At 47.0% G+C, this 22,991-nt stretch overlaps 1 protein-coding gene and 2 long non-coding RNA genes across 5 annotated transcripts in view; 1 reads left to right on the top strand and 2 right to left on the bottom strand.

The window, feature by feature from the left end:
• Positions 1 to 14,061, bottom strand: part of LOC139770394 (uncharacterized) — a 61,029-nt gene extending 46,968 nt beyond the window's left edge. The window contains exon 1 of the long non-coding RNA XR_011717733.1: positions 13,181 to 14,061. This is a non-coding gene — a long non-coding RNA (uncharacterized lncRNA). The remainder of the gene's footprint in view (positions 1 to 13,180) is intronic.
• The window catches only part of LOC139770393 (uncharacterized), a 166,919-nt gene that overhangs the window by 127,737 nt on the left and 16,191 nt on the right, over positions 1 to 22,991 (bottom strand). The window contains exon 2 of the long non-coding RNA XR_011717732.1: positions 19,599 to 19,840. This is a non-coding gene — a long non-coding RNA (uncharacterized lncRNA). The remainder of the gene's footprint in view (positions 1 to 19,598; positions 19,841 to 22,991) is intronic.
• LOC139770392 (uncharacterized) overlaps positions 1 to 22,991 on the top strand; it is a 240,621-nt gene that overhangs the window by 208,449 nt on the left and 9,181 nt on the right. For 2 of the 3 annotated variants that reach the window (XM_071702299.1, XM_071702300.1), the window contains exon 4: positions 10,102 to 10,823. In XM_071702299.1, coding sequence (XP_071558400.1) covers positions 10,102 to 10,823 — 722 coding nt within the window. Of the gene's footprint in view, positions 1 to 9,573; positions 9,676 to 10,101; positions 10,824 to 22,991 lie in introns of those variants that run through there. The other variant, XM_071702301.1, reaches the window with a different exon arrangement.

Genomic DNA, 22,991 nt, shown 5'->3' with positions numbered 1-22,991 from the left:
GTCACGAATGCTGAACAGATAAGATCACTTAAATTTTAAAACGCAACAAAATACGTCAGTCGATTTCCAATTTGCTCATCACGGTCTGAAAAGGTTGCATCTGCAACACACGAAACGCAAGTGGTCCCCGTTCGCGACCACAAAAAGATGCCATTTGCAGAACTCGCTGAAAGAACGCGGTCCGGCGCGATAAAAAAGCGGAGACGACTTCTTCCAAGAGAAGAATGATTTCTTCGGGGGACGGACGGGCGGCCGTGGAACCGAAAGATCGAAAAAGCCATCGACAGGCGGCAAAATCGATAGGAGCCGTGGCACCGAGCATCAATCGTTGACTCATCCCATTTGGATCACAAAAGTACGTCGAATTGGGTCGCCCTGGGTCGCTCGTAGGACCCCGAGTGTAAGGCCCCTCATCTCATCGAGCGAACAATTATTTTGCGGGTCCCTCTTCTCCCACCCTCTCTACCTTTCTCTCTCCCGCTTATCTCCTATCCGGGCTCCTTCAGCTCGAGACAGAATATATATCCCGCAGCGCGACGTCCACCGACGCGCGGCAAGACAAATGGCCTCGTGACGGCGGCTACATTACGTTTCAAAACTGGCCTAATCGTCGGCTTTCCGGCGATGAGAAAGAGGGCTTCGATATATAGAGCCGCGGGGCCATATACCTGCATCGACAGACGCAGCGCGCGGCGAGGCGAGGCGAAACGAGGCGCGGCGCGGCGCGGCGCAGCGCGATGCATTGTCTTTTCCGCGCTCTGCCGCAACGTCCTCTCTTTTTAAAGATTCATCGTCGGCACGCTTTCCAAACCGCAGAGCGATTTTCGAGCGTGGATTTTCTCATTCTTAAACGAACGCCGCTTTCTTACGGAAGAAAAGAGAAGGAAAGCACTACGAGACATTGTCGACTATCGTTAAATTTTCGAGCGTGACCCCGAAATCGACGTTTGACGAAATCAACGTTTCTCCAAATCTCCTGGGCGTTACATTATTTATATCGCCATCAATATTACCGCCTCGGTATAATGTCTTCAATTAATCGCCCTTTCTGGCTTATAGTTTACGAGAGAACGGCGCGAGAACAATGGCGCTCGGGCAAACTATCGCCGATTTATTTCTCTATTCCGACGATGCTCCGTGCTTAATCCAGCTGTAAAATTAATGATCAGCTCGTGTCGAAGCTGCGACCGCCTTGCGCAACGGACCGGCCGTGATTCGCGAAGAGATAATCGTACACCTGACGTCGAGTCGAGCCGAGCCGAACCACGGCGCGGCGCGCGGTAAGCCGCACAAAGTTCTCCACTTTGACCATAGAAGTATGGAATGCTAATTATTATAATCGCGTATGTAGCATGCAGGGAGAAATATCGCGAGTTATTGTTCGCAAGTGACGTGAAAAGAATTTTAGAAACAATTAAAACGCGTTATTCCATAAGAAAAATCTACGCGACAGCTAGCCGCTCTTCCTCTGCATTCGAAATTTCGAAAGAATCAAAATTATTTTACGCGCACACTCGCGCGCGCTCTCGCGTTACACGTCCATTAAAGAATTAACCCCTTCGTAGCGCAGCGTGCCGACGCGCAAAAATAACCCTGAATTTCGCGAGCCGCCAACCCGCCCGCCCCCCCCCCCCCCCTCCGCTGCAACGAAAGCCGGCAGCGGCAGCTTTCCCGGTCGCTTTTTTTTTTTCGGCGAATTTTCCCGCGAACTACCAGAACGATCGTCCTCGGGAGTAGTCGGAAATCGCCCTGTTATTCGTCGAACGTTGTGCAAAAACGCGGAGGCGCGAAAAACCGATTGTAATCGCGCTGGGTCTACAGGGACCCCGCGGATTCGTTGGACCAACAATATGCGTTAAAAAAAAAAATAGCGATGCGAAAATCCTATGGGTATAGGAGTGTTTGATCGAATTATCGATGTTGCAAACGGTATACAAAAAGAGGGACAATGCGAATCCGTTAAGTTGAACTATACAGAGAGTGTTCTCTTCCTTTAGTCACTGATTCTTCAATTCTTCCTTCTGTGATCTTCTATTCATTAATTTTGTCATGACCGAAATTTCAAGAGACATTATCTATCGCAAGTTTACAACTCAATCAAGCATGAGAGAAAAAAATTCCATTTCTGTTAAGATAGAACATATTTCCAATTGATTAAAAAGTAACATTTTTTTCAAACTTTGTTAAATAAAATTATTCGAGAAAAAAATGAACAGAATTACACATTACGAAATTAATATGTTCTATTTCGTCTTAAAAACACATAATTTTATTTGGAATAAAATTATTTCCAAATAACAGTCTCCCGCTATCTAATTCGCCGTTCGAATTACGTACGTACTCCATATATCAAAACACAGCGGTCAGACAAGCAATACCTTCGAGCGAGGCAATCTCCCGAGATCGGACGATCAAGTCCGATGAAATGTTTCCACGGCATAGCACCCTCGGTCGCAGGGCGTGACGCGTTTTCAGTCAGAGCCGAGACTGCATTGTCCGCGCTATTCAACGTCCGAGCGAAGATACATTGACCCGCGCGAGAGAACACTACGGGGATATACGAAGGGAGGATTTGCGTGAAGTATCACTAGCGTAGCTAAAGGAATAGGAAACCTGTCGCAGGCTCACCCACGGTGTGTGAAAAGAGGAACGAACCGGGTGAACCATGCAAATTTAGGCCGGTCATCGGCGCCTACAAGTGTCCGTAGCATTGTCCCGGCGAGGCTGAAGAAACACTAATGAAATCCCTGCTGAGGTCGTTGAGCAAATATTTTACGGGCGACAATTCAAGATGTTTATGCATCAATCAATGACACTTTAGAAGGAAGGAAAATCTTTCTTATTTTTGTCGTCGCTTTTCACTTTATTAGAGTATATTATGTTAGGAGCCATTTAAAAAAACGCAAAAATTGTAGAAACAAGCAACATGCAACATAGAGAGAAACAAAATTGTCAATGTAATTTTTGTTAAAAGTATCTGATAACGTGCATCCATCATCGGAACGATCCAACTCATGCGTGCTGAATAATAGAGTTCATAAAAAGGCGATTACGCGTTCATAAAAAGCGTGAAAAAAAGCTAACGACGCCCGAAAAAGCCCGTCGAGTGCCCCATGCGGAGAACACGACCGTTCCACGTTCGGTAACAAATGATAGTTTTCATAATTAGCGGCTCCTTTTTTTCGTTTCCGAGCGACCGCCTCGTCGTAACACAACCCGGATAGTGTCGAGGAGCAGCAGGTGCGCGGCAACACGAGGTAACCCTGAAGCATGAATTCTTCCGAAATACGACATTGAAGGATCTGAATTCGATTGTTATCAATCGCCTATCAACTACCTGTTCACCGCTTTACTTTATTTTCAATAAAAATGCTACTACCACCAGTATCGGTACCACGAGCTATATTCAAAGTTCAGTCAGCGTCGTAAATTTGCGTAACGAAATACACATTTTACATTCTGCAATCCGAAGAAAGCGAACTTACAAATTAGAGGAGGAAGTAAAAGAACATCGGAGTAAGATTGGCAGGAAACACGCAACACAGGTTTACATGCCCGAAATACAAGGTGGAAGAGATAACGTTCTCTTCACGGACACCTGGTAGATCTTTATCTGTCTCTCGAGGGGGGAGGGGGGACACAACGGTCACTTGTCGTGCCCGGTGTCTTTTACACGTTCGTGCGAACGATTGCGACAGGGCCCACGCTGGCCGCCTGTCCGTCGCAATGGTCCTTCGTGGGGGTCTCTTCGCCGCGCCGGTATTGGTTAACTTTCTGCAAAACGGCGATCGGGTAGCACGATCGATCCCCGTTGCGCCGAGGATCGTGTCAGGGCTGACTATGAGCCAACTTTTACGTAATAACCGACGTCTTGTTCCAGCGAACTGTTGCGAAATGACGTCCGCGTGGCAGAAGACATAAAGTCTCACGCGAGGACGAAAAGGCAATTTGTTGAGAGCGTCGATGCGTAAGCGAAACCCGATATTCAATTACGCCTTCAGTAGGTCAGTCGAGTCACGAATAATTCCGGAGATCGTCAAGAAAACTCCACGTTTAACGTTTTCCTCAATCCTGGATAACTGTCGCAAAATCTTTTTCCAACCTCACAGATGTAAGGATAAAACAAGAGAGGATTCCGAATTGTCCGACACTTCGCACCTACTTTTCACTTTTGCTTTCCTTACCTGGAATTTACGAGTACTCGGAAAAATAGACGAGAATAGAGAAAAGAATAGCTAAAGACGAAAAAGAGTTTGACATAGCCGAAGGAAGTCCGCGGTGCGGGAGATTACGCAAACTCCATCCGTGTAATTTTCCTAACAACGTAATAAGTGACTTCTTGCTTACTTTACATGGACGGTATAATCTTCGGTCGCCCGCCGCCAAGAGACGAACGGCGTCGGATTGAAAGTGTCATTATAAACGCCGGCCATAAATCACAATAGCGTTGGCACGAACTCGACCGCGAGCCTCCAGTTTGAAACGCGACGTCACTCCTAGCTATGAATCGCGTGTTGTTCCCTTAAGTTCTGAATTTCCGGAAAAAAAAAAAAAAAAAGATATTCGAATATCTCCTTCATTCTAGTATATTATTTCTAATATAATACTCTAACATGATATTTGTGAAATCAATAGTGAGTTTCTAAAATATTCGAGTTTAAAAATTCTAAAAAAAAGAGATGTAAAATTAATTTCTATCACTTTCGAAAAATTAAGTAAAATAAATCCGTGGACAATAGGAGAGATCAACCCGAAGGAATGGAAATTATTCGATTATTCGCCACGACGAGAGTTCGTGATGGGATCGGCATCGCGAATGCTGGCGACGCCGTTTGTACAGCACTGTAAACAAGCGTTCGACAAGGTTACAGGGCGCGAGTAAATGGTATGTAAACCGTGTGCCGACTTCACCCTTGGCCTCTACCATCTCGGCCAAGTATCCCTCTCCCTTTCTCTTTCTCTCGCTCGCTCTCGCTCTCCTCGCACTCCGCAAACTCCATTAAAACATTATCCACGTGCCGATGCGCTCGGAAAATCAGACGCGACTATCCAGCTTCCGCGGCGTATTGATATTACATCCCACTATGGACGTCCTCGTGCGGTTATACATGCATACAGATATATACATACATATATATGTATCTATATAAAATATATATATATGTATGCATACACATGCACGTACAAACTCGAATCTCCATTCCGTGGCCGGGGTGCGCCCGGGATCGACCGACCGTCAGGCTTTCGGTTTTCGAAAAGGGTCGAAAGCCGCCCCCGTAAACACCGCGGGATGGTACGTCCGTTAAAAAAAACTGTCGATATAGTCGCGGCGGTGTGGACTTTTCGTTCGCGAAAATGTCGAAGGGCATCCGCCAGAAGCATCGGTTTCTCGAGTAGTTGGGGAAATACTGCGGGGGCATTCATATCGACGGTGTAATCGTGTTTGTCTGGGAAGAGATTTTACTCAAGAGCAAGCGTATCTCAACGATCACGATATTGATATCCATCGTGCGGAAACAGCAATCCCGTCGTTAGATGATTAATCGTTAGAATTGATTTCGTTGTATTATTCGTATGATGTTAATAACTGTAAAAGAGTAGCTTTTGAAAAATTTTCTGAGATTCGAAACTATGGAAAATGGAAATGTAACATGTGGAGAGAAAAAACGAGAAACTAAGTAAATAACGGCGGATATAATTCGTCGACTTCGTCCATCGCGACGCTTCGGGAAATAGGATTAGACAGCCTCGGGCGATTTTTCTTGATTCGCGCATTTTCCCCTCTGTTATTTGGACTGGAATCGGCAGAATGAAAGACACGCTCTCGTTTGATGTCACGCGAAAATTAATTGGAAAAATGTCATGAGTTTTTTTAACTCTAGACTAGGAGAACCAAAAATCGAAGAATAGAAAATCTGAAATTAATACATTCTTAATTAGATTACATAATATATGCTGATACTACTAAATCTTTTGTCTTAAAAAAAAAACGTTCAAAAATTATATTTTCTCATATCCTCAGCGAATTAAAATACATAACGTAGATATGACACACGATGATCGTGAAGATGCAAATTTTTCGGACCCGTTAATTTAACCGCGAACAAAAGCGAACGGCGATCCGTTTAATTTTCATTTATATCGCGCAAATCAAACGTACGCGGGGACGTCGCTCGGTATCGGATTACCGTCCCCTCGATACGCGGACGTGCTCGCGGAAAAATTCGTTGACACACGCGCGTACACACGCAAAACACGCGCGCACGCACACCGCACACACATGCCCGCGAATCCAGCTTCGACCGCGTGCACCGGTATTACGCAAAAAACAACGCGCGCCTGTCAGGGGAAATAAAACAAGGATCAGGTAAATAGCGACGATCCGTAGATAATTCTGTTTTGTTTATCACTGCCGCGGGAAATGCGATTTCGTACGCCACCGGCTGACGCGATTTGTTTTTATATTCAACGTATATCCCGCCCGCGCTTCTCCGCGCGGTTATGTATGTGTAATTCAGCGGCACTGTGGTGCTCCTGCGGTATCTTGTGCGCGCAATATACGGATTATCGATTACACCGTTGAAATGCGGATCCGCTCCTCTAATTAATGATTTTATTTAAAGCTGAACGCGAAACCGACATCGATATCGACAATCGTCGAGCGATTTTCATTTTCGTACATTTAGAGCGGCGAAAGGATCATTACTCTGGTCTTTATCTCTATCTAGTCGCGATCTCTTTCGTTCTAAATGACGGTGCGGCTCGTTTGCTGGTCGCGCCCACGGCATTTAGGTGGCAAGATCGTCATCGCCGTTTAATTAAATCGAAAAACCGAATAGTCATTAATGACAAGTGGCGCCCAATCGCGATGACTCCTTAGTTTTTATTGACCCCACGCTGGGCCCAGCCGCGAGGGTCGGGACCGCTCGCGGGGATCCCCTCGATATGGCACCTAGAACGACAATCACGCTGGCAAAGGCCCATCGTTGCCGAATGGAACACAACGCCTTCTCAAATCTTATCGATCGCACAGAAAGAAAACATGTAATGGATCACGGCCTGCGACGACTTTCTCGTCGGCACGCAATGAGTTTATCGATTCTCCCGAAATCCTCGACGAGAAAGAAAAATACTTTCCGAGTCATTATTAATCTTCAATCATCTGAAGCGATTTTAATATCTCCTTAAGATTTCAAATCGCAATAAAACTTTTATAAATTAATTTTGTTTACCCGATTAAAAAGAAAACCACAGACTTGTCCATAAAGTTTTTTCTTTCTTTTCTCTTTTGTCAATGATTTTATCATGTTTCTTCTAATTTCACGTACAAGTTTTATTTCTGTAAAATTCCACAGATTTAATTTAATTAGCAAATTGTAGAAATAGTTAATAATCCAATTCTCACTAAAAAATGACTTTGACTCAGATCGTGAAAGAATAAACAAACTTTACATTTGTTCAAGTCTATAGACGCATCACAATTTTGACGAAGGATGAACGATCGCGATATCCTTCCTTAAAAAAATAACCGCGTTACTCCAATCTCTTATCGTTCATTCACGTGCGGCGAATATCAATCGCACCACAGCGACGGACACTCTCGATCGTCCCGTCCGGCAAGTGCGGAGCTCACAGATTGATGAAGAGCGGCGAGGGGGCAGATAGGAGAAAAGCATTAGCGCGCAACACGTTCGATTAGCGTTTTCGTCGTATGCGAAACACAACGGCCGCCGCGCCGCGCCGCGCCGCAGCAGATCCGCGATACGATCTGCGAGTCCGCGGTTAAGTCCGTCGGGGCTATAAGGAGATCCATAAACTTTCGTGTCCCGAGATAGTAATCGTCAGGTGCGAAAAGCGTGACGGTTCTTAGAGGGAAAGCGTCCGGCCGCCGCCGCGCCGGTCCCTGTTGGTATTGGATGGGTGTTCCCCACGACGAGACGACAACGATGAGCGTGCGCACACAACCTGCGTCGCTACTACGTTCGACACCGTGTCCAAGAAAGCGTCGACGTTTTTATTTTTCTCCCCCTTTTTTGTGAGTGCGCACGGAGCGCGCGATTTCCGGCCACAGCCATAACGCGATACCGTAGCGCGCGCGAAGCGCGTACCGAGGCGACGAACGGCCGATGATCCGCTCTTTTGCCTCATTAAGGAACGTTGCACCCAAGGTAACAATAAATCTCCGCGGCGATGCTTATATCGATTTCACGACGATACGATACGTCGATTTGTCATACGTTTATCCGGCGTTTATTGTACGCGATTTATCAACCGTCCGATCTCACGTTCGTATCGTGGACTACGATTATTAATTTAAGGACGAGGGGGTGGGCAGCGAGGAGGGGGATAGTTAATACAAAATGCATCCCACGTATCGGTGCTCACGCGCGCATACTTTCGATAACGCCGCGGCAAGGAATCGTGATTCAATGGCGTCAGACTATCAATAAATAACCGTATCGCGATGTAATAATTCTATTGGAATCCACGACGCGTTCTCGGTGATTTTTGCGCGAATTTCTGCGTGTCTCGTTGTTCGCTCCCTTTCGCGGCAACGTGCGGGACAGCAATGTTACGTTAAATTAGTATTTTCTTTAAAGTCATTTCTGAATAAGAAACTTACGAGTCCGTTGTTACATAAACATTCGCGTAGAATAGTTAATTAACCGTTATACACGCAGTTCTTCTACTATAATTACTCGTTTTATAATATGAAAATCTCGAAATGTTTGTAACGGTGATAATAACCTAACTATATAATTGACAGAAAAATAAAAGAAAAAAATATATACCTATATATATTCTTTTCTCTCTTTTTTTTTATTTGATCACAAATGAACACATGTATTACTGTATGTTCGATTACGAACTGAGAGTTCATTGTACAAACGCACCTTGCATCGAACTACTTATGACCGTCCACCACCTTCGCAACATCAACTTTCTCCTCGAATATCAAAGTGCAACTCGAATCGGATTATCCGCACAACTGCACTACAAAGTAGCCCGTATTAAGTTCTGGATAGTATCATATATACGTGTGTATAGAACGGAGTGCATTATGCATCTCGCTTTAATCTCAGTCGTACAGCTTGAAACAAATTGAGTTCCACCTGATTATACACGTCTTGAGCAATGATGAAACAGTATAAACCATGTACTTATTTGCGTAACATATGTAATTTTCATTATTTCAATCTGGTGACGAGGGAAAAGCATATGTAATCGATTTTTTTTACTAAGTTCGTGGGGGAAAGCCCTATAATCCCGGGGGGCACGCTACGAAATCGAGCGATCAACATCGCGTTGCGAGGATACCTGCGAATACTGTTCTCTTCTCGCCGCGCCGCGCCAGTAGCGTGCGGATGGTCCTCGTACAAGTCGAGACGGTACGACGGCGGCGGCAGCAGCAGGTTGATGGATGCCGGAGTCTCATGAGAAAATCCGGGTGGAGGGGGAAACGCCGCGCGACTCATCGCGGTCGTCCTCGTATACTTGACGTACAGTGGTGGCACGGCACTAGTGGTGGTACCGGACTGACGACGGTGTGGTAGTAGTAAAACGATAGTGGTAGTAGCAATGGTAGTGGTAGAAATGACGCGCTGGCGGTGCTAGTAGTAGGGTCGATCGGGAGTGGGGAACGGTAGGTCCGGTCGCGAGGACGGATGGGGGTAAGTAAGTACCCTCGGTGCCACGGCGACCCTAGGTTGCCTCGACGATACCGGAGACAGAACCGGAGAGAGAAAGACAGAGCGGCGGTGGGGGAACAGGGGGGGGACAACCGAGTCCGCTCGAGGGTACGACCGCGGGTGACGGAGTGAGAGAGAAAGAGAAATCGAGCCGCGAGAAAGGGAGACACGACGCGAACAGAGATAGACGAGAGAGAACGTGTGCGGGGGTGGGAGTACCCGGAGCTTGGGACACTGGTGGGGCACGCGAGGGGGACTGGATAGGGTGGGGACATGGTGGGAGAGGAAAGGGACGACAGAGGACGTTTGTCCACATTCACCCACCGATACACACGCGCTCACACGCACGCGTGCACTACCGGCAAGAAGGTTCTTTTCTGACCTCTCTCTTTTCCACTTGCTCGTGTTTCAGCGCTGGCGCGACTATCAAGCATCCACCACCAACAGCAGCAACAGCAACAGCAGCAGCAGCAGCAGCAATATGCTCAACAACAGCAGCGGCTCGGTGGTGGTGGTGGTGGTGGTGGTGGTGGGGCAGGTAGTGGGGATGTCGTCTCCAGCCCTCGCTCTACTGGTAGGGAGGACAAAAGCGTCGTAGGGAGGGTAAAACACCCGGCATCGGTGACGACGGCGACGGCGACGGCGGCGGCGGCGACGACGACGACGGCGACGCCGACGACGACAACGACGACGATGACGGCACCGGCGACTGGTAGTGCAGCAAGTGGAGGAGGGGGAGCTAGCGGTGGTGGAGGTGACGGCGGCGGCGGAGGTGGCGGTAGTGGTGGTGGCAGTGACAGTGGTAGTGGTGGCGGCGGTATCCCCGGTGGGGATCGTAACGGCGGCGGCGGCGGCGGCGGCGGCGGCGGCGGCGGTGGTGGTGGAGGTGGTTGTGTCGGTGGTGGTGGCGAAGTCGCGGAGAAGGAGGAGAGGCCACCGGCTTCAGAGACTGTCGAGCCGACGGCCGCGTTTGACGTCGCATCCCTCGTACTCTACGGCTCGCGCGCACTGCCGATACGCCTTAAGATCTTGCTCGATCAGTTGTTCAACCAGTTGCCACCCGCGCAAGTGACACGTATACTAGCTGCCTTCGGTTGGACCCACGAGGATTACACGCGAGGATACATACTGCAGGTGAGTTTGACACCGCCGAATTTACGCACGACACGTTTCCGCGCTCGGTGATCGAGAAGTCGTTCCTTCGCCGCGAGGTGACGGTACGTCGCGAGTACATCCGCAGTACACGCGCGATACAACGACACGACGGGACTTTGATGTATCGTACTTGGACGCTCGCCGGAGAGACACGCGGTTGACGTTTCGCGCGCACGACGAAATCAGCTGCACTCCGAATCGGGACGTATGCTCGCCGAAGAGCGCGTTTTTGACTTTTGGATTACCTCCAGACGTGACAGCGACCGCCAGAAACGATCATTACCTCGGTGACATCTTCTGCGAATAGGTGCTTCGGGCACTTTGGCACCCGACATATAACCCGACGAAATCCATACCGGAGAATATTTTCGCGAACGCTGACGCGAGTCGAGACCTTTCAAACTGTCGCCGCGTTACATAACGATTGTCTTCGACGATTCCGTCTAATTAGGCATAATAATCCTCTATTCACTTTATGCGCGATGGTAAATCGATTCCTGAAATTAAACACGGACGTCAACGTGCATTAATCTCTTCGTGTCTCCGCGGATAAAAGAAATAAAACGCTTCAATTTTACGGTGATTATAAAATACAGTCGCGTGGTAAATCGGAATAAACGGAGGAACAACGAGGAGGACGACGACGACGACAAGTGAGAGCGGAGAGTTGAACGACGAACAGTGCATCGAAAGTGTCTCGTACATTGGTGTGAGTGGTGCTAAGCGACATCGGAGCAACGGTTCGAGATATCGGTACCTGAAGTGAAATACCTGCGCGGTAACATGTAAATCCCGATGGGAGTCCCGTCGGACATTCGCTACATCGAAGAGGACGGAAACGACGAAGGAGGAGAAGAAGGAGGAGAAGAAGAAATAGAAGATCTGCTCTCGCGAGAAGGATCGACCCGCCGATCGAGGAGGCAATTTGTAGCGACGAGCGCGATCGGAGTTCGTTACGCGTCAACAAAGTGATAATTTCTCAATCCAAGATTTTCCTGGAAAAAAAGACTCAAGCTGGTTGAAAATATCCAAGTTATCGAAAGTGATGCTCTTCTGGTGAAAAAACGCTGTCACTTGAACTCGAAGTCAGCGGCTGTGCAGCTGTCATATTTTTTCAAATATGATGTTCTGAGATAAACTATTGCACAAAAATGTTGCTAATTACGATGCAACTGAATTGAAATTGTAGCTACGCTTTTCCACAAATATCGCTATCTGAGATTTCGACACTTTTGACTAAATCACGATTTCTTAATGGACAATCTTTTCATCGACATCGCAGTGATCGCAATCTACTCCAGTTTATATTTACTGCTGATTTCTGCGAGGATCACCGTAGATCATCACGTTTTCTTTGGATCAACGAGTGAGAAATCGGAATATATTGATGGACTGTTCTTTAATCGATAGTGTGCATCGATCAGTGAGAAAACAGTGAAACTTTAACGCCGCTACTTGATCGATTTCCGACCGATGATGTCACACCTGAGACTGTATCGTCGTTTAAAACGGTGCAGTTTAAATTCGAACAGTCACTGTGAACGGAAGTTGAAACATTTCGTGAAACTACAAAGCGGTAAAAAATGTCGATCGTTTAAAATATTTAAACAAAATCGTGAATATAACACGCGCTAAACGATGCTTTCTAATAATTAATAAACGTGACGTTCAATATTAATCGAGCAGACGTAATTATACAAACGTTTAAATTGCGATTTGTAAAATTCGATTTTAAAAAACTAATAATTGAATAAATTATGAATCGAGAAGTGATAATGTATCACAATATCTGATCACTCAAGTGACACTTCGCGGGATAATTATCGATAAATCATTTTTGTATGATAAAATAATTATCTTTTTTTTCCTCTTAATTATTATTTTCTTTCTCTACGGCACGTAGCGCCGGACGCAATCTGTGAGTGATTAAAATTGAAATGACATTCTGAGATAATTTTTCAATATTTCCTCGTACCGTACTCTACTAAGTTCATCATCGCGTTGCTTTCTTGAAATAATTACCAGTATTCTTGTATTTCATAAAGGTGTCAATTTTGTGACATGTAACACAATCTGCGAGTAATCATAGAAGTGACAACAACGAAGTCATTATTCGTCGCAATGTGCTCTACCGAGATAATAAACGGCCGACCTTGACATTCCATTGAAAAAGGATAAATAATATTTATAGTAGTAATATCAATTTCATAAAAATGTCCGTCAATCACTACGTGCACAGCGTAAGGACTCGTAAGTCGTAACTTACCGGGCGACCAAAACAAAGACGATATTTGAAATGACAGAACTCGTTTCAACACATCTCGCGATATAATTACCTATACTTTGATCTTGGCTCACAAGCGGTAATTGCAGTGGAGCGATGACGCATTGAGATAATTGCAGCAGAATTTCGCAGGATTAAAGCGCGATCTTCCAGCGGTCTCGCGGAGATTTTACGCGACACGTACATACACAGAGCGCGGTGCACTTTACCCCCGCGCAACGTCCCGAAAACGCACGCGCGCACCCGGCCGGTGCGTTAATCTCGCGAGGCGCGCGCGTTAGGAAACGGGGAGTATCCGTGTAAACTGAATTGCGCCGATGTCGGCGTGAAATTAAAACGTACGGGAAACCGGTTTCTCGCGGACGCACTTCTCGCGTACATAGGTATATACGTATATACGTATGCAACGCGCGATGCGCTTATCCGTTCGAGCGGCTCCGTTGCAAAGGCGTGGGTAACGCTGGACGTTTAATTCGGAATAAATTTTAGTCTCTCTTTCTCTCTCTCTCTCTCTCTCGGCGAGAGGGACGGCGGAAAGAGGGAGAAAAGGGGGGAGAGAGAGAGAGAAACGCGATATCGGGGACTGTCGTTCACGCGTTCGCAAACGCACGCGACGTGCGCAAAAACCTTGGGAAGAGTTCCCCGCGAAACGCACGAGGGTTGTCATTGAATGAGCGGCGCGGTGACACGTGCGGGCCATGTACGCGTGCACGCTATCGTACGCTCTCGTTTTGTTTACGTTTCGTTCCGTCGAACAAATTTAAACCGAAATTTAAGCTCGTTAGAGCTCGCGTGACGATACACTTCGAAACTCTATTAGCTCCGTACTTCTGCCGGTGCTTACGGCGGACCGTTTGTACCGCCGTTTAGGTATTTTGTCGCCATAAGCGAGCCGGACGAGGACACGCGATTATCCGGAACGGATGTCGAAATACACGCTTCAGTAGTAATCCGTTACGTCTTTAACAGGTTCGAAGCGCCGAGATTGACACAGAGCTAACTCTCAGTTACGATAGGACCGAATTAACGTCGTAGTGCTAACGGAGAGAGTGTTTTCTAGCCACTTTCGTGATTACTGTCAAAATACAGCACGTGACATTGCAGTGAGTAAGATTTTTCAAATCAGCATTTTACGAAAATTTTACATGTGCCGCTATTTATATTTGCATTAAATAATTTTTCTAATTAATAGATAACCATGCAATAAACAAAATCACGAAAAAAAATTATAATATCAAAATAAATGTATTTAACTCTTCAATTTCTTTTATGTTCCTCGCATGGAAAATAGAAGAGAGTTTTATATGGAAATAATTGTGCGCGAAGTAATTGTAATAGTTGCCGATAATATCGATATACATTTACATATCAAGTGCCTGTCAGCATATCGATTAGCTGCAAAATCCTCGTAGTCGGTTATTAGAGACGTCACGATTCTCGAGTCGCTTGATTCCGATGATCTGCGACGAGACGGTTTGTAGGATAGTCGAGAACTACAGGCATCCGCTTAGAATTTGCATTTCCTCGGGCCGTTGATAGCGTTTTCGCGGTCAAACGCTGCTTTATGACTCATTATAGAGGCATTTTCATCGGGTCGCTAATTTCTAATTACCCGTCTACGACGCGAAAGCATCGTTCCGAAGAGGTGATCCATCGGAAATTAAGAAACTTGTACCTCGCTTCGGATTTGCATCCTCTTTCACATCTGGCGAACTTCTTGCGGTCGAGCGCTACTTTACGGCTCGTTACCAGAATAACTTCCCCCGAGTCGCGAGACTTCCTGAACGAAGTTCAATCACGATCCGCGGCGCGCAGGTGTCACGTCAGGCGAACAATGTACGAGAAATCGAGACTTCGGGCTCTGCGCCGAATTTGCATTTCGGTACGCGAGTTTATCCGTGATCGAGCGCTTGCTTTGTGACTCGAGAGGCTTCCGACTAATATTAAGACTTCCTGGATCTGTATCGCGATAGTGTCCCTTGCTGCCATGGTGAATCCGTTATTGGAAACTCTGTCACGAGTCCTGGAATTTCTACACCGTGATCTGTAAGACGGGAAATTTACCTCGCGGTATGCAAATTATTCGCGGTATAAAGCGCCTCATGTTTCCTGACCGAACTATCTTGTTCGAGTGCACGAGACACCGTCCGCATCACGACGCGGAGCGCAATAGTGTCGAGATAAATCTTCGCCTAGCGGAGTATTTGCTGTCGGAATGCATACAAGACTTTCTTAATCATGATCGATGACGTACAAGTGTCGTTTCCGCGGTACGATCCGCGAGCAACCGGGAACTCGAGCCGCGCTCCGGATTTGCATCTGCTGTTCTGCTAGTAAAGTTTTTCGCGGTCGAGGGCCGCTTTATGGCTCGCCACGTCGGAATGCTCCTTCCACGAGGGGAGATCGTCGTCGTGGACGCGAACGTGGAAACGGTAAATCACAGCTCGCTGAATATGCGACGGCGATCGCCCAGTGTACGCGTCGACGAGAAGCAGTTTCGCAGTCCGTGGAGGCCAATTTCGCACGTTGCAGCTTGCGTTGTTCGGCTCTTGTCCGCTGCAACCGTTTCCGTTGCAGCGGACCCGGCCTCCAGCATCAGAGGCGAAATCAAATGGGATTTTACAGGAGCTCGGTCGGCTGCAACTTTACGACGGATACCGCGATGGAGGAAGAGGCAACTTAGGAACGCGAAATCACCTCCTTGCCGTCGTGGCAGCGCGAGATTTACGAGCGAGTTGCGCGTCGGCGAGCGAACTGTGCGAGTCGAAAGGATCCGCGTCCTGGCGATCCTCGATCGACGACCGGAAAAATATCGCACTGGTATCGCGATAAGCAAAGCGGACGGTCTCAGAAACGAGGCTCTGACGAACAGCGCGATGACAGTAATAACTCATCAATTTCGAACCGTCTTTCGCGGCTCTATTAAATATTAATGTCCGGTGTTTATTGGCGACAAGTTTTAATTGTCCTATTAAGCGTCCAATTTCATTGAAATATAACAACGATAAACGCTACGTATATCCTCGGAATTGAAATTCCTAATATGTCGAAATTTCACGAGCGAAATTCTATGGTTGTGATAGAAAGAAAGATCGAGAGCAGTTTTGGTTAACTTTACGGGTATCACCGGAATCATTATCATCAAACAACATATGAATGTTGATATGCAACTAATGACTCTTCACATATCTTGGCAGAAAACATCCGTACAAAGATTGGGAAGCTTGACAAATTTCTCGCCGATAAGCAACGTTTATCGGCGAATGCCGATTCCGAGAGAAACGAAAGTTTTCCACGAATCGTAAAAACCGATGCATTCGTCTGATTAGTAAAAATTGAACTGGAAAACGTAAATGCGTAAATCACACAAATCATGTATTTGAATCGCAAAGATCCTTTTACGAATCGAACATTTTGCATGGATTTGTTATAAAGAGGCATCATTTTTTGAAATATATATGAGGAGCGAATTTTGTCGAAATATCCATTTCAAAATAATTGTTATATTTTACTATTAATATAATAAAGATAACGATGCTACCGGAAAAGCAATGACTTGCTCGTAATTTTTTACACAAGGATTGGCGATGAGTTTCTAAATTACCGGCGATCAAAATTAACGACTGCTAATTAATACACTTGCATACTTGAAACCGATTTAGATACTCTCGCTACGAATGGATTCTCTGAGATGATTTTCGGCGATACATCTACCAAGGCGTTTTCAAAGAATCTCCGTTCGCCGATTGAATTCAGACAGAAGCGTCAAGGACGACGACGAGTGGGTCCGTCATCTCGGTGGTCCAGCAATTCAGGACCCAAAACCCGTCAACGATTGCCTGACCCAGGAGCAGTCGTCATCGCGGGGTATCGCGAGGAATCGAAAGTGGCGACGTAAGGCAGACAAGGGACGGGGCAATCGGAAACCGGTAAAGATGGTAGCCCGGAGCCGATCGACCTGTCATTACTCCACCTCGATGGGAGCATGAACCAAAACCGTAAATTACAGAGCATCCCAAGCGAGCGGAGACGATTCGAGGGTACCCGATCCAAGAACTGTTTGCTAGATGAGAGAGAGGAGCGAACGGGAGCGACGAGAAGAGAGAGAGAGAGAGAGAGAGAGAGAGAGAGAGAGAGAGAGAGAGAACATCGCGATCGATCACTCTCGGGCGGAAATGCAAAATCTGTTGCGCGCAATTGGCGAATTAAAACTTCGACATGCCATTTACGAGGCTACCGAAACGATCGAGTCGGAATGACCGCGTTCGGCGACGGCGACGGCGACGGAAGACAAACAGGAAGATATAAGTATATTCGAAGGAGAAAAAGAGAAGCGGGAATATAGGGCGATCGAGAGGCAATATGAGAAAAATTACAGAGCGCGAGGACCGAAGCGGGGTCGATTTCTGACACAAAAAGCAACACGACGAGATTGTCGGACGTGATCGAAATGCGCGAGTCGAGACGTTGATCAGCGATCGTGGATATTCCTTGCACCGTCGTCGTGCGAATGACGGCGCGATTCGAGTGGTATAAATAAAACTGGGAAAGGAAACAAATGATGATTCTGTTGAACCGCTTCAACACTCGCGATCCACGGCACGGCGTATACATATACATCGGGTCCTTCTTCGCGAAAATCTAAATAAACCGCACGGGCGAAATTTATAGATATACATTTTTAGTCACAAACGTACCCTGTAGCTCTAAATCTTTTCTTCGTATTCGTTCCGCGCGCGTTGCCGCAGAAGCGACTTCCAAAACGCTCTCCAAACGCTCTCTCCTACTCGCGTCTTTCTCGTGAATTCTAAAATGTGACTTTAACGAACGCGCGTGCGTGTGCGTGTATGCGTGTGCGGGAAGTATCAAAATTCCGGGAGCGTCAAATAACGCATTAACGTTTATTTGTATTAACGGTGAGCGCGCCGTTACTCATCCGCGATCCGCGGCGATACGGCTAATCGCCAACGATTGGCCGCGATGTCTCCGGCCCAGGGAAAGACGCGAGAACGGCGTTCTCGTGGACGACGGGAAACGTGTCTCGAATGTAAATCGTTCCACATGGCGCTTTGGCTCGGACGAACGCGCGCGCGCGCACGCACGCGCATACACACGCACACACGCACGCACACGCTTAACGCATCAGGATGCACCTCCGGGGTGTGGACGCGTTTTCGGAGCCCGGCGCCCGAGGCGATCCTCGGGCGAATTATCCGACGATAATGTCGGCGTTAAACGTACAAGATCGAGCGATCAGAGTCACATTGTTCATCCTTCGGTCTCGTACATGGCAATTCGACCGGCCGCCAAATCGCTCGCGGCCGAAATAACTTTGTGCTCTTTCTCTTTTTCCTTTTCTCTCCGCTTTTTCGGGATACAATCTCTCTCGCTCTCGCTCTCGGTTTGTCACGCATTCATGATGCATGTTTGGCGTGCTGAACGCGACCGCCCGCGTTTCCCGCGAGTTTTGTCAATACGTTAACGATTAATGTCTGCGAAAATTATTCGCCGCGGCTGTTTAACGGAGTGTCACGTATGTCGGATGTATTGCCGCGAGCCTTGTGCGTGGTTACGCCGAGAGGCTCGGAACAAAAGTGACGCAAGCAGAAAATAGATCAACGCGCGCATTGCGTATCGCACGTAGTTTCGAGATCGCGCTTGTAAATTATCATCTTGGCGGAGCGTGATGCAAGCGCTATCCACGGGACTCCCTCTGTCAGCTTCAAACGTAGCGTAAGAATTCGTCCTCTTATCGCATATTTTTTTCCAAACGCTGAAGATTGAACGTTGTCCAGATAATGTTCGGTGTCAGAGGAGACGAGGAATCAGAGTGTCACGTTTAATCGAGAAATTTCGATTCCAGGAATCAGCTTTAGACTTCAACGAGATTTGCGAGTACAAGTTGACGCGCCGTCGAGGCGGAATTTTTCAAATCTGCATATTTTGACAGTTTTGTACATCAAGGAGTCTAAAACGTAATAGAAATATTATAATATATTATTAAAGCTAAATAGCGCGCGCGTGGCGCGCGTCTGCGATGTCTAGTGAGAAAAAAAAAACGTCTCCGAGTCGCGAGTCGGACGAAGCCGCGAAAGGCGCCATTTTCCCGGCTTTCCTCGTCGCGCCTCCGGTGAAACTCCGAGGCGGTTGCGTCGCGGTTGCGTTTTACGACCGTGCCGGCGGCCGACGGTTTTCTCCTCGCGATCGTCGCGTCGCTAACGAGTGCGCGCGCCCGCGCGCGTGAGTAAAGTCGAAATAAAACGGCGCAGTTGCGCCGGCCCCGCGACAAAGAGCGCGCGAGGGAGTGTGAGTCAAGGGGGACAACAAACGCGGAAGAGGAGCGAGAGGGACGGAGATAGAGAGGTGGACGGAGGAGATAGACGCAGGTAGCTGCAATCCAATTTAGCGGCGGATATCCAGCGCCGAGATCTTTACGATTTCTACCCACGAATAAGACAGGGCCCACTTACCGTGAAATCATATGCAGTGTCCAGTCACGGATGCCATTGCCGCCGCCGCCGCCGCCGCCGTCTCCTCCTCCTCCTCCGCTCCACGAAGTTCCTTCGCCATCGCGCCGATCACCGTCGCCGCCGCCGCTTCTTTCGCGGTGAAAACCAAACTGCGTCGTACTCCGCGCCGGTCACCGCGCCGTCAGATGGCGCCACCAACTGGAACGATCTGGATCCGCGCCGATGCGCCACGTACTGCTCCGCTGTAATCAGCGTCGTTATATCTAACAAATTAATGATTCTCGTAAATTGCAAATTGTTTGTTCTTAATTTACCAAAAAAAAACTGAAACTTTTCCAGAATCTAAATCGCGCGGTTGATTTTTTAAAATAATTACTTGGCGCTTGAAGAATTCCCTCATTTAAATAATTTTCTTGGTGCAACTTGTCGATCGTTTCTTTTTTTTTTTTTTAATGTTCCTTAACGATAACAGTCTCGTTATCAATTGACGACTAATGATACAGAATAAACAATATACGGATACAGGGAATTGCGTGAACGACGCGAGAATTACGCGAGTCGTACGCGCGGGACACGAGGTTTGAGGGAAACGTAATGAGCGAGCAAGTAAAACGAGGTTTATCTTACTTCTCCGGCTCTCGTAATTATCTATTATGCAATAACGCGGTAATGGTTCGCGTCTTGTTCTTAACGCCTCCTTTATTCCCGCCGGGTACCAGCCACCGAAGTTCCCAGGATCGCGCGTCGCGTTTTCGTGCACGTCTCGCGAAGCACTCTCAGACGCACGTTGTGATTTAAATTAACTATGCACCTATCCGAATTTAATTAAAGGTACCTTGAGCTTTTTCTAAACAACGCAGGTGGTCTTCGAACGTACGTTTCGCACTCGGTGTAATCGTCGCGTATTTACCTCGCGAAGTTTCGATTAAAAATCTGTGATTTTACACGCCGGAAAACAAGAGAGTCTTTCAATATTGTCGATATTTCGAAAGCGTATGTATATTTTAATAAAACTTCTTAAATCTTGTTAATAAACGGGTTGTTCTTCTCTTACAAAATAATTGTACAATACATTATTGTTCGAAATGAAAATTTTCAGATACGGAGCTGTACAATAGGATTTGAATGCTGTTTACACCGGATAATTTTCAATCTATAAAAGAGAATAATTTTTAATTTGAATGTTAAGTTTTTTATTAAAGCAGAGCGCAGGAGTCGGAAGAGATTTTCCTGGTTTTAATATTAATTCTATTCGTGAGTTTTTCTAATTTTAACATTAAATTATTCTTATTAATTCTATTATTATTATTACTGTAATTATTAAGATTGAAGTGTATATTCGAAAGATGTACTATAATGAGGATTCTCCGTCTTTGGCTTTTCCTCGTCGTGAGACCTCCTTTTTCGCCACGATACACCGACCTCGCCCACACTCATTTCGCGTCCTATCGGACACGCGGGAGCACACGGAACGGCGAAATTCCACGCCGCGGAATTTGTAGGAGGTGGCGAGAAGGAGAGACGCGCGGGATGTGGGATGGGAGGGAAGGTCGAGCGTTGTCGGAGCGGCGGGCCTCATTCGCGTGCGGGATTAAAATTCGAGTCCCACGGTATACGGTAGTCGTTGCGTTTCTCTCAGACACGACCGTCCGGGTCCTTTCACGTAAGGACGAGAGAGGCGCGTTTAAGCGCTTCGTGGAACCCTTTTTTTCCAGTCTTCTCTCCTCCCTCCACCCCTGAACGTCACGCACGTGTGTATGGCGCGGACCACGGCAGAACACGGCGACGCATACACGCGTCGAATCCTTCGTGAAATAGCGGATCTATGGGAAAAGCATCCTCGGCCTTCGAGAGATCACCTCTCGAGGATCGACAGCCGCTAGAAATGATGATGATGAATGCGTAAAGTAGAAAATCGTGACGTAAAGACTCTCGTCGGAATCTAGCACGCGTTCCTGTTTCCTGTTTTTTTTTTTTTTTCGATTACAAGATCTCGTGATGATGATACGAAGAGCGACACGAATTTACAAGCAAAAATCGAGACGATTGTAATTTCGACGAGTTCAAACCTCGCCCATCACGATAGATACGCAGGAGAGAGAAAATTAACTCGCCAAACGAAGACACCTTCCTCTCAGAAAAGTTACGAGTTTGACAGGGTAAAGAGTTTCTCGCCGAGCCACAACGAAATTACGCTAACGGAATCGAATTGCGAAATCCTGCATCTTGGTGCGCGTTCGATTAGCACCGCGTGCCAAGCAATTTACGTAACTTTCAATAGAGCGAGATACCGTTGCGGCGCCCGGATTTTGTCGCCCGGTGATCGACAACGGGAGATGATGAATTAACGCGCGCACATAGAAAAGAAACGGCGTGACGAATTCTCGCGGTATCAAATGCGCGTCAAAAAATCTTGAAATTGCACGGAGAGACGATGACGAAGAGAGAGTGTCGCGCACTTCGCGGACACGCTGAGAAACGGTGTGACATTACTCGCGCCTCATCAGGCAGATAATCTATGCGATCTCCTGAGAGAAAATAATACGCGACATACGCGACGGTCGCAGCTGTCGTCGCCACGTGAGGTTTAAATTACCGTCGGCGAGAATAAAAATCGGAAAATTACACTTTGCAACGTAGCGGTACGTTACGAGCGTCATTCATTGTCTTTCCATATGCTTTCAATTATCCTCTGCTGTACGTTGTTTCAATACCGTCCACCGTTTGTCGTGCGAGCGTCGTTTAACATTTTTATGAAAAATTAATTTTTGCTCGTCTCAATGCACCGTGCGTGAGTGTCTCGTAAATTAAATTCGCTTTTTAAACATCTCTCGTTCACACAAACGCGCGATTTAGAAGAATACAAACTATTTGCCATATTGATTGCTGTCTAATATATTGGCATATTTCGTAAATATCTTCTGATTTATTGACGTAGCTCTTCGATAGAACTATATTTGATACTCCAAGTACTACTCTATCTTCTCAGATTCTTTACAATTTGGACCCACATGTCTTCTTTTCTTATTAAACCGATCAAAATTTTAGACTACCTATAATACGAAACTGTATTGTTTCTTGTGCGGTTTGTAGATACTGTTTACTTAACAAAAAAAAAAGAAGAATGTTTTACAAACAGCGAGGCTCTTTGCGAGACCGAGGTACCAGTCGAATACCATGACAGCGCCGAATCGATTCTATCAGGGAGAACAAAAACTTCGTGGCAGTGCCTATTATATCTGCCGGCGCGATCGCCGGCAATTCGGCCGACATTCTTTATTTTTGCGGTTGGCCCGGGGCGAAAAATAACGACGTCGTTCCCGCGGATCGAATCCGGAGTGTCGGCCGGCGGTCACACGGCGCGCGGCGGTGTGTCCGCCGCCGCCGGCGAGT

Source organism: Temnothorax nylanderi, unplaced genomic scaffold, assembly GCF_030848795.1.
Source record: "Temnothorax nylanderi isolate EJ_2023f unplaced genomic scaffold, tnyl_v1.0 TNYL_tig0029_pilon, whole genome shotgun sequence".
Lineage (NCBI taxonomy): Eukaryota > Metazoa > Arthropoda > Insecta > Hymenoptera > Formicidae > Temnothorax > Temnothorax nylanderi.
This window is presented reverse-complemented; position numbering and strand designations above follow the sequence as displayed.